This window comes from Protopterus annectens, chromosome 11.part0 (assembly GCF_019279795.1).
Source record: "Protopterus annectens isolate FY-2018-M chromosome 11.part0, PAN1.0, whole genome shotgun sequence".
In the NCBI taxonomy this organism is placed as follows: Eukaryota; Metazoa; Chordata; order Ceratodontiformes; family Protopteridae; genus Protopterus; species Protopterus annectens.
Window position 1 is genome coordinate 443,270,881 of NC_056745.1, and position 12,309 is coordinate 443,283,189.

General features: G+C 40.1%; 1 protein-coding gene across 4 annotated transcripts in view; it reads right to left on the bottom strand.

Moving 5' to 3' along the window:
* FRMD4A (FERM domain containing 4A) overlaps positions 1-12,309 on the bottom strand; it is a 1,911,200-nt gene that overhangs the window by 242,904 nt on the left and 1,655,987 nt on the right. For all 4 annotated transcript variants that reach the window (XM_044087941.1, XM_044087942.1, XM_044087944.1 and 1 more), the window contains exon 15: positions 694-827. In XM_044087941.1, the coding sequence (XP_043943876.1) occupies positions 694-827 (134 nt within the window). The remainder of the gene's footprint in view (positions 1-693; positions 828-12,309) is intronic.

Consider the following 12,309-nt stretch of genomic DNA (forward strand, 5'->3'; position numbering starts at 1 on the left):
TGTTGAAGCTGAATGTGCTCTACCTGGGCCTTATACATGTACATTGCACTTATAATAAGGGCATTCACTTGGATAAAAATTGTTTGGAAACAGAAAGGGTTCCATTCCCATTTTTGGAGAAAACAAAGCTAATCTAACTTTCTGAAGTAGTGAGTTTTCTTGGTACAGTATTTCAGTAGTCTGTGATTTACCTAATGGGGATATAGTATATATTCTTTAACTGGTAATCGGACAGAAGACTGGAAACGGAAATGATAGGCTGAGAGAAGTAGCTGAGTCTACATCCATGAAAGAAGGATTGGATTTTAGTGGTGTCCTTGTGGTTTTAACTCTGATGTCATACTGACTGAATTGACTGCAAGTAGCTGGTTCAAAATGATTCCAACATTATGTTTAAATCTAAACCTTTTCTTTCAGAGGGCTGTCACTGAAATCTAAGGTGCCTCCTCCAAACACAGTCCCGCTCCATCCAAAGTACTGGAACAGGGCTGCCTCATTCAAAGGATTGGAAGATTTGATGCTGTGGAGAATGGCATAAGACAAGCTGACAAACCAGACAGTCGGAGTCTTTACAAATAAGACAGTAACGATCAATATTAGGAGAAGCTGGTATCTCAGCATACAAGGACAGTTGGAATCTATGAAGTAGCGAGTTACAGAATGACGAAACAAAAGCAATGAAGATAATCTTACTGCTTCACGAAGGCACAGCTTTTTTAACTCATCAAGTCGCTGCCGGAGTGTATCTTCCAGAGCTTCCTGTCTTGACTTCAGTGCAACTAACATGTCCTTTTTTGCAGACTGAGAGCTGTCTGATTCTTGGGAGCCTAGCAAAACAAACAAAAAAAGCAAAATGAATTAGCTTACTTGACAGAAGACTGAAAACTAAACTTCATACTGAACTGGTAGACAATAAGCAGCCCACCCCAAAATGGCCTTCACAAATTTAAATATTGTCTGTGCAAATTAATTGTGTGTACCTTGATCTCTACAGTGCAAAAATATAATGAGACAATACATTTCAATCCCATAAGCACCTCATTTAAAACTCTAAAGGATGACATCTGGCTTTGAAAATCAAGTTTCCCAAGAACTTCATTGTTGCCAAGACACTTATGCTGGCTAAAATAAAAGCATTGTTTTCACAAAAATTCTTATGTACTAACCAAATAACTCTGTTAATACTGCACAGAGCATTCCTCTGAAAATGTCAGAAATAATACTCAGAAGGATCTAAAGCTAACAAAATCTGCTGCTTCCTGAATTCATTAATCAGGAAATTCACATTCAGATCTGCTTACATAACAAAAACTATTGGAGAGGCGGAGGAACGAGAAATGACTGCTTAACATAAGCCCATGCTGGCAAAAATCAGATTGCTTTCAAGTACATTTAAATAAATTTCTGATAATTAACATCTACCGAATCAAAAAATAAATAAATAAATTAAAAAAAAAAAAAAAATTCACCAGAAACTTTCTCACTTGAAATCTTGAAGAACTGTCACAGGAACTATACATCATTTTACATACACCGAGGAAACTATTTCCAGTCAGACATTTATTTTCCGCATTAAACACAAGAAGCTCCGTGTTTAGCGATTTTTGATTTGCCCGTATGCCGGTATATGGGCCAATCAAAAAAAAAAACAAAGTGGAGGCTGCCCGGGAATTAAACTGGCAAGGCAGCACTCGGGATCAGGCTGCTGATCTCGGGGCAGTCCCGCCCAAATAGGGACGTCTGGCAACCCTGAATGGAACTAGAGCAAGCTGTGCCCACTATCAAACAGTATGACATCCTTCCAACAAAAGCACACAAAATGAGTTGTTGACTGAGTGGTGAGGTCCCAAAATTAGTACTGGTGTGTGACTTCAGTGTCTGGACCAATGATGAGTTTGTGGCTACAGTTCAAGAATTCTTCTGTATTACATGGAATTCTGGCATTGCTAGGGTTGTTACCTCTATTGTGCATCATTCCGTACACAGACTTGACTTAGTTTTCCTACATTATGGATCCACCTCTGACTTGTTCGTGGAGCCTGTGTCATGGTTAAACCACTACCTCCTTCAGCTTAAAGTTGTATTATCCCCGTTACAGTGTCCCTGTTCTTGAACTGATAGGACTACAGGAATTTTGCATTCTATAAGTATTAACCAATTCTCGCATCCCTGCCTTTAGTTTATCTCATTGTCCAATGCAGATTGTACAAATTAACTTTTTGTGGCCTACAGTTGGACCACTGAGTCTTTCCTGGATCTACTTCCCCATCTCATGTATGTATTACCTCGTTCCATGCATAGCCTGGTATGGTGTCAATCTTGCAGAGCACAGGAGGCAGGGAAAGAAATCTGAGCCTAATTAGAGATGCACTTGCCTCTTTAATGCCAAGTTCTGGGCCGATTATTACATTGCTTAGCAAGAAATCATCTCTTGTAAAAGGTAGTGCTCACATCTAGGGAGAACTCTGCTGCACTGAGCTAGCCAGCAGGCTGAGCAATCCTACCTAGAGTTCCATGCACAGAGTTTTAGCTAAAAAATGTGAGTTGGCCATGTATTTCTTCCTTCACAACTGGGGGCAGTTTCTTCCTCCATTATAAACTTAGGGGAGATTTTAGTATCTACATAGGGCGCCTGCCTTTGTTTTTGTGCGACATTCAGTTTGTTAGATTACTCTGAGTTCATTCCTTGGTTTCTAGCATGTAGCTTGTTACAGTCTGCATGCAAGAATAACACTGAAGTCTTTTTTAACAACTTTGATATGATGGGTCCCATTTATAAAAGACTGTCTCCACCTCTGAGTGGAAATGAGTGACCACTGTTGTAAAGAAACATTGTTTGGATCCTAACAATCTGAATAATTTTCATCAGACCTCTAACTTTCTATTTACTAACAAGGTTGCTTAATCGCAGCTCAATTCATTTCTACAAGGGTACTAAACTCATGGCCCACTGCGGTCTGGAATCTGCACTAGTAATAATATAGTACTCGGGTCATGCATAATTTATGACTTCCTAGTGGCGAGTGACTTGTACTTCATTTTAGTGATTCTTAATCTCTCCTCCATGTGACATGGTGATCAAAACATTCTTGGGGTTCAACTAACTCCTTTTTCTCAGAGGGTTTAATTTTGTGTTCTCTGCTGTTCACTACAAACAAACTTCCCTTGTAAAAACTCATTAGTAGGAGAGGGCTTTGTGTCAGTGGCTCAGTGCTATTCAGATGATACTTAATTCAAATCAGCCTTCCAGCAGGATGGTAGGCTCTTAAAGGCTTAAAATGCATCTAAAATTTCCAAAACTGTAATCGACAGACAACACCTCTAAAACAGTGGCCATGGCTATTTATGCCACTTTAAAGAAATCAAAGCATTCTACATTAATTCCCACCAACAGTTATGTTGGTGATGAGCTTGGAGTTGTGGACAAGATGAAACGATTTAGTGTGTTTTTTGATGACAGACTGACAATTAGGGATTGGGTGTCATCTGATCAAGTCAGCAGGTATCCACAATTAAGGAGCAAAGCCCACATCAAGACCTTTGCTCTGCCTCAGGATCTTTTGGCAATTCTGCATATCCTGGTCATCTTGACTACTTCAACTCCCTGCACCTAGGACTTCCCAATACCGAACACAGACAGCTGCAGCTAGCACAAACATCCATGGCTCAGTTACCTTCACATAAAGGTTCTGCACAATCTGCACTGGATGCACTTTGATCATATCACCTTTAAAGTATTTTTTTTCTTTCAGTCTACCAACGACATCGTTTTTTTTCCTTGGCTGCTTCGAAATGCTTCCTCCTTCCCTTTTCTTCAACAAGACAGTCCTTCCAAAATGGAAGTCTGAAGGCTTGGCAGAAGTGAGAATCAGCACCACACTAGGAAGGAAGTAAAAAAAACCTGGGGTCAATCACACTCAAGGTTTGGATGAGATACAAACACTGCTGGTATGCTTAGCTCTGCATAACTTGGGTTTTTATAGCAGAAGTTCTGGGCCTCAGTTTCCGGAGTGTGTCTGGAGATCTAGGACTGGTTTGTTATCAAGCATGTCACTGCAACGTTCTCCCCTAACTCTTGCTGTCCTCTTAAGAGGTTCTTGAATATCATTTTTGTTAAGCTTATGATATTATAGAATGCCTTTTATCTTTTCTTTACCTGCACTCTGTGCAGAGCTACATTTACACCTTTAAGTTATTTTACTGTAATGTGTTCAGGCTTTGGAATCTTAATAAATGTGAATTTGAATTAGACAGAATCCCTAAACAATGGAACCCTATACCCCACCCTCAAATTAGACGAAGGGCTTTATGCCTGCAGTCTTGCAAGCATGGATCTATCTACAGTGCCAAAGCTGTCTGCTCTGTATTAGTGCATCAGCCATTAAACAAATGAGAAGACTTTGAAGAGCCTTTTCATATCGCCTGATAATGTTTGCTTTTATAAGAATGAATGAGCTTTGTACAAATGTGACTACACAGTCCACACTGCAAAATTCATCTACAACACTGCATTGTCATGTGTTGTGCTATAACCTCAGCTGTAAGGTAAAGCAGGCAATAAAATGGCTAGAGGCCCCCACCAAAAAAAAAAAAAAAGAGAGAGTATTTCAGACACTTGATTCTCCCCTTTCCATCACACACCAACTGAAAAGTGAGAATCAACAAAATGGTGGCAGGCAATGCCAGACACCACGACTCACTCTTCATACACCACGGGGATTGTTTTTTTTTTATTTTATTATAACAGCTTTGTGCTCATTGAAGCTTCAACATATACGAAGCAAAAAGTGCTGTTGCCCTACAGGCTAACAGTTTTGGAACAAAACATGACTCCAAATAAAAACAGGAATGCAACCATGAGCAAAGTGCATTGTTTGCTGATGTGTAGTTGTTTTTGACTGAAGCACTGGCAAACTTTTAAGCATAATTAAAAACTGCTTTACTGCTTAGATTTAACTAGTTGTCACCATCTATACAGCAAACATAACTACAACTTAATATATTTACTGCTATACATTACTTATTTACATACTTAATAAATAACTAAACTATACTCTTCAAAATTGGGAAGCTCCACTAGAAATCAGGTGTCCCTTTTACAGTGTTAAACAACGTTGCAAAATGTCACTATGGAATCTCTCAAAAAACAATTATACAACTAAAAATATTAAGATATCACAAAGAAATAAAAAAAGGTGCCTCTTAAAATAGTTCCAGCCAATCAGTAACAGAAATGAACAGCACACATTACTCCTATTAAAACTGAACCAGGAGATAGCAGAGGGCAGATACAAGTCAAACAGCGGTCTATGTGCCACAGAGATGGTACATACTTAGGACTGCATCTAGACGTAGTGCAGGAATCTGAAAAGGCAGTACCAGTGCAACAAATATGGTCACCAAATTACAAAGCCTGCTCATGTAGCCATCCTACTGAGAGGGCAATAAGGGTCTACAAGTATCCCTCATACATTTCAACCTCTTAGAGCAAGAAATCTGAACAAAGCCATAAATAATGGGGGAACAAAGGCCCCAAAACAGGGACAACTTTTAAATATTGCTGTTACAAACTTATAAAGTAGACAGAATAACAGCTTTAGCTTACATTTTCTGAAGGATATGAAGCCTGAAACTCAAATGTCTGTCATTATTTTCTGATTTAAACCAATAATTCGCCAATGATTTGCTAGAAAGCCACAATTTTATGAAAAAGAGACCAAAAATAGGAGGCAGAAATCTGGAGATTCTGCGAAAATCTGTACAGTTGAGAGGTGACCCTGCTATTCCACCTGGCCAAAAGGTACAGTGCAGATTAGAAAAAGGTGACAACACACAACATCCTGCATCAGATTATCCCTGGAGAAGGTCTGAGTACCACTAAAATTGTTTTGCTATAGTTCAATCTGTCATGTATTTTTCTTTATTTCTTTAGAGTCCTCCACAATGTCACATTAGTGCAGCAAATTAGATTTCAGATCACTTGTTTGGCCTGACAGTGAGAACCGCTCATTCTGGTTTGTCTAAGTTATGTAGAAATTCTTGAGAACAAGGAAATTCATGGGCAGAAAGAATGCAGGTTTAGGAATGCCTTTAACTCTTTGAATAAATAAATGTAGGAAATCCTTAGGACTGGCAGCCAAAAACAACTACTTACTCTGTCTACTATGAAGCAGACAAGTAACTGTACAGGATGCACATATTTCAACTCTAGTTCCTGGCAGTTAATTGTCTGCTATCAGCAAGTGACACACAGTCATTAGCCAAGCGAATGTCTAAACTGCAGCGTGTCCTTTACATACCCCCGTTTGCTTGTCTTTACAACTCCATGTAAAGGAATATGAAGATTATGTTCAAAGTAAAGCTAAACTTTCTCTCATTGCAAGAAAGAATACGTGAAAGGAAGCTTGAATGAAATCATAATAAAGAACCAGAATATTCACACCAGGCACAGATGCTTCAATATCCTTATCTTCATTTTGAAACTTGAAGAAAAGCTAAGGCATACAGGTCCATTAAGCAAATTAAAACATGAACACAGCATTCTGAAAATAACTCATATGTTTTATTGTGACAACTAGTAAAATCTATTCTTTACCTCACTCATGGTAAAGAAAAAGTGAATACTTACAGCTGTGACATTTCCAACGTGTGTGTGTATCCACACACACACAAATAAACACACATGTATACATTATAGAAATATATTTTTGTGTACGTATATTATACATTTATTTACACACACCTAGGTACACACAAACAAACTATTCAACCTGCCTGTCAACCAACAGTCACCCCCCCCCCCAACTAACTGATCAGCCAACTCATTCCCACTGGGTGAGACGCAAAACTAAGTATCCAGTAGTACTATGTTGTGCCTTAACCCCTGTTATCCATCAGTATTGCCTTGGAAGTGAAGTTCCTGTAATGCCAGACCCTAATATGTGTGCTCTTCTGCACATGCTCAAGCTTCTGTATGTGGCATGTTGCTTGTTGTGTGCACAGTATCTTCCCTCTGGTGGGTTTCAGTGGGTCTAGATCACTTTATCGAATGTTGAACCCCTATTTGTCGAAGCAGCTCTTCATCGAATGGCAAATTTTAACTGGGGAAATCACCGGTTGGCCACCATCTGGAATTTGCCATTTTCCTCACTGCAGTGCGATCTCAGAGTTGGTATATTTAGTTGGGGGGGGGCATAGCTCCCCCACCTTGGTAGGTTTTAAATTTTATGTTTTTTTTTTTTTTTTTTTATAGTGGCTTGGTTGGCCAAATGCTGATCTGCCCTACTTAAAATTTGCCAATCAATGAAGAGTGGCTTCGACAAATAGGGGTTTGATGAAGGGCTATTTGCTGAACAGCCATTTGATAAAGTGATATAGACCTGGATTTCAGTACTGTAGCAAATAAGGCTGTATCTTAGACTAGACAGTTAGGTGGCTGAATTTCCAGCATCCAGGTCACTATTCAATTGAAAAAATCAGGGCGTCACCCCTTAGCAATACAGAGCCCCAAGCAACTTCATAACATATTTGTCTAATCTCTGGGTAAAAGGAGTGCAGGAGGGGGAGGATTTTCGGTAATAAATAAAAATACTGAAGTTTCTTGGAGATGATGCTCTCTTCCATACCACAATCTGAGAAGGCATATATTCCCATCTTAAACATGTATGTTGGGTCATACGTCATTTTATAATAATATTCGTTATTAGACAGCTGATCTATGGTCTCTTGATGATATGCATCCATATCCCAAAGGACCACATTATCACCCCTTGCCAGCTTGTGAAACCACTACATCTTCATTACTCTGTAATGATACGATACCTGTACATTCTTCCACAGACACATTATCACGAACCTTTTGGGAGAACCTAGGACTGTGCAAATCTTTCATAAGTAGATTTTCAGATACAGATACAGTTTTATTACAACATAGTTGAAAATTGGATTTTTTAATGAAAACCAACATTAATTGCTGTTTTTGTGCAGAAAAGTGTGCAAATTAAACTTCTTGCAAAAAAAAAACAACACACTGAAGCATGAACTACAAACCAACAAATAAAAAATAGAAAGTGAAGAAGGTCAGTATCCAATGATTTATTGAGCACTTTCATCCACAATCTTCAAAGACTTCATCATCATACAATTAATTTCACAAACGTAGATTATATAGCCACACAACCCCTCCCCTCAATTAACATCACTAAAGCAACAAATAAAACACTTAATATAAAATACAAATAAATTAAAAAATTCCTATTAGAACATAATACAACAAAAATATATACTACATATTAGAAATGCAAAAATACATCATCTTCTTTCGGCTTTTCCCAGTTAGGGGTCGCCACAGCAGATCACCTGTTTGCTCATGATTGGCAGTGGAGTTTTACGGTGTCGAGTTGCCAGCCCGGCGCCCAACCTTCCACAGAAGGCATACACATGCACACATACACACCTAGGGCCAATTTAGAGTGTCCAATCCACCTACAGCATGTCTTTGGGATGTGGGAGGAAACCGGAGCACCCGGAGGAAACCCACGTGACCACAGGAAGGACATGCAGACTCCACACAGAAGGCAACCCAGACGAAGATTGAAACAGAGAACCTCTTGCTGTGAGGTGGCAAAGCTAACCGCTGCACCACCATGGCTACCCAAATGCAAAAATACATCTAATGTTCTTTATTAAAACATAAAATATGCAGCTCTTAGTTTTAATACATTACTTAAGGACATTGCTTCATTAAGCCAAGGGGTAGTCATGTTGCCATTTAAGTTTCAAATATTCCAAAAATTCATCACTAGGCCCTCCCCTATGCTCCAAATTTACTTGATCTATAGCAACAGATTTAAATTCATGCAGGGGATTCCTTTCTATAAGCTTATATAATGTAGTTGTCTCTTTTCTTAATATCATACAAATGCTGACAGATTCTTTTCCTCAGACTTAACTTAGTTTTCCCGACATAGAATGCATTACATGATTTACAGGGGGCCAAGTATACTACTCCTTTGCCACCACACTGGAACCTCCTAACCAGCTTAATTTCGCCAAAACATTCTACAAAAAATGTCTCCCCCCTCTGCAATATAGGAATACTGTGGGCAAGTGCCACATTTCACCATTTTCCCTTTAACAGTTTTTTCTCCAGCACTTTCCAATAAACGTTTAAAACACAGGTCTTTCTTATACACAATGACCGGCTTTTCCCTCACTGTTTCTTTATAGTGTTCATCTACATAAAAAAAATAAAACCTTCAAACTTCTTACTACAGATGCTAGATCAAAAAATTACTACTAAAGGTTAAAACAAAGGCCCTTTCAAACCCTTAGATTTCTCCTCTCCACATTTCTCACCTATATTACCCTCTCCTCAATGGGGGGGGGGGGGGGGGTAAAATACCCTGTACTCCTTTTTACACTTGCTTCCAGAAAAATTTCTGTAAGGAAATGCTCAGGGTACCCCTTTATCATAAACATAGATCTCAAAATTCACATTGCTTAAAGAATTCGAGATCATCTGAGACCATCCAAGCCAAACGCACATATTGACCTTTAACTAGAGATTTTTTTCTGGTGTAGGGGATGCAAACTTTTGTAATGTAACAGGGTGTTCAAATTGGAAGGCTGTCTATAATTTGTAGACTCGAACCTTTTCATTACAATATTTGCCCTGATGGTCACATCCAAGAAATTAACTACATCTTCTTGAATATTACAGGTAAATTTAATGGAATCAGTGGTCCTATTCAGACAGTCTACCAACTCCAACAACTTCTCTCTACTATCCTTCCATAAAAAAATCAAATCATCTAAGTATTTACCATAAAAGGCTCAAAAACTATTACATTCTGAATTCAGCACGTAGCTGATTTCCCAATAGACAAGAACCACATTAGCAAACTTAGGGGGACAAATGGCCCCCACAGCAACTCCAGTTCTTTGCCTAAACAATTGGTTTTCAACAATGAAATAATTATTCTCAAGGACCATTTCCATAAAGCACCTTAATACCAAGGCTTTCTCATTCTCAGCAACTGCATAAAGTACAGTTGTGTACACTTAGCATAAATGTAGATGTTAGAGTGTATTCATTGTTGCAGTCATCACATTTGGGTTACCTGTCTGCAGGTAACACTCAGCCAGCCTGAATACCAGAGTCTTGAAATTTCTGCATCGGATGCTGTCGCTTCTTCTATGACGTCAGGTCGTCAGGGGTATAAAACATGCAGCCGATGCCATTACATTAGTTTTTCTTGCCCCAGATGTCAGGTGCCCCCAAAATAGGAAGCAATTATATGGTGTGGAACACCCCCAGCAAAAAGCAAGTAAACATAAGATAAGATATGCCAAACCATAAAGGACAGGTGAAAGCAAAGACAATCAGGGGGCTAGAGGGAGGGTAACCAGGACTGCAACAGTGACTACATTTGAACATCTACATTTATGGTAAGTGTACACAACTGTACTATGTTCTTCGTGTTTCACTGTTGCAGTCATCACATTTGGGTTGATTCCCAAAGCTAAGGAAGGGTGGAGGTAGATTAAGAAGCATTAGGACTGACAATCAGGCCCTGTAAGACTGCTGTGGCAAATCCAGCTCTGGATTTAGAAAAGATAGGCAAGTGGTAATGCTTGGTGAAAGTGTGTACAGAGCTCCAGGATGTCCATGGTAAGGGCTCCTCTGAGAAATGCAGTAGAAGTAGATGCAGCCCTAGTGGAATGTGTTCTTATCCCCTGTGGGGGTAGGTTTTCCATGGTGCTTATAGCAGAAATGGATGCAGTGTGCTATCCATTTAGATATGGCTTGCTTTGAAATGGCCTTCCCCTCTGCCCCTGCCCCAAAGCTGACTAGCAGCTGGTCAGATTTTCTGAGAGGCTTATTCCTGTCCAAATAGAATCTAAGCTGTCTGTGCACATCTAGAGAATGCAGTATCCTTTCCCCTTTATTTTGAGGATTAGGGAAAATGTAGGCAAATGAATGGACTGGTTTAAAGCCACACTAGACACCACCCTTGGGCATAAAAGATGGGTTAGTCCTGAGGGAAACCCTGTCCACATGGAAGATAATGAAGGGTTCCACTGCCATAAGGGCCTGCAGTTCAGACACTCTTCTTGCTGAAGTGATGGCTAGAAGTAAAGCTGTTTTCCATTACAGGAATTTCAACTCTGCTGTAGCAGCTGGTTCAAAGGGGGGGAAGTGTAAGTTTTTCCAATACAAAGTTAAGGTTCCAGGCTGAAGTGGGAGCTCTCCTGGGGGATCTTAAATTTTTGGCCCCTCTAAGGAACTGTTTTACCAGAGGATGAGAGAAGAGGGGTGGCTCTGTATTATAATGAGCTGAGATGGCAGAGGCATGAATCTTAATTGAAGAGATGGATAGGCCCTTGTGGAGCATTTCTGTTAAGTAATCTAGTATATGAAGTAAGCTGGGCATAGTTGTGCCCATCCCTTGAGACAGACTCCAGGAACAGTATCTTTTCCACTTTTCTGAATAGGATTTTCTAGTATTAGGCCTCCTTGCCTCAAGAATGACATCCAGCACCTGCTTACTGAGGGTTGAAAGAGATGAGTTCAGGGGATTAGCCAGGCTGCAAGGTTCAGGGTCTGAAGCTGAGGGTGCAGAATTTGGCCTGTCCCTGCTGGGACAGCAGGGAAGGGGTCTGAGGCAGGTGCCATGGTTGTAGCACTGTCAGACTGCACAAAAGAGGATACCAGTGCTGGTGTGGACAGTCTGGTGCAATCAGGATTGTCCTTGGCTTGCCCTGTTTGATTTTTAGTAGAACCTTCGAGAGGAAAGGCAGAGGGGGAAAGGCACAGACTGAGAGGCTTCCCCACGAAAAGGACAGGGAATCCACCTTCCAAGCTTGGCTGTGGGGAGTCCTGGTGCAGTACTTGTTCAATTGATAGTTCTGAGGAGAAGCAAAGAGGTCCACCTCTGGTGTCCCCCATTTGTTCCCCAAAAGCATGAATATTTATGGTTCCGGTTTCCATTTGTGTGGGTCCATGAGATTTCTGCTCAAGTCATCTGGCAATGAATTTAGTTTGCCTGGCAGGAATTGAGTTTGTAGGTGCACTTGGTTGCTCAAGGCTGTGTTCCACAGAGTCATGGCTAGTCTGCAGAGTGGGTAGGAATGTGTTCCCCCCTGCTTGTTTATGTACCACTGTGGTGCTGTCTTGTCTTTACCAAAAGTTGTCCTGGGAGAATAAGGCCTTTGAAGGCTGTCAGAGCATTCTGTACAGCTAACATTTCTTTTTGATTGATATGCAGGTGCATCTGCTTTGGGTTCCATTTGCCCTGAATGCACTGC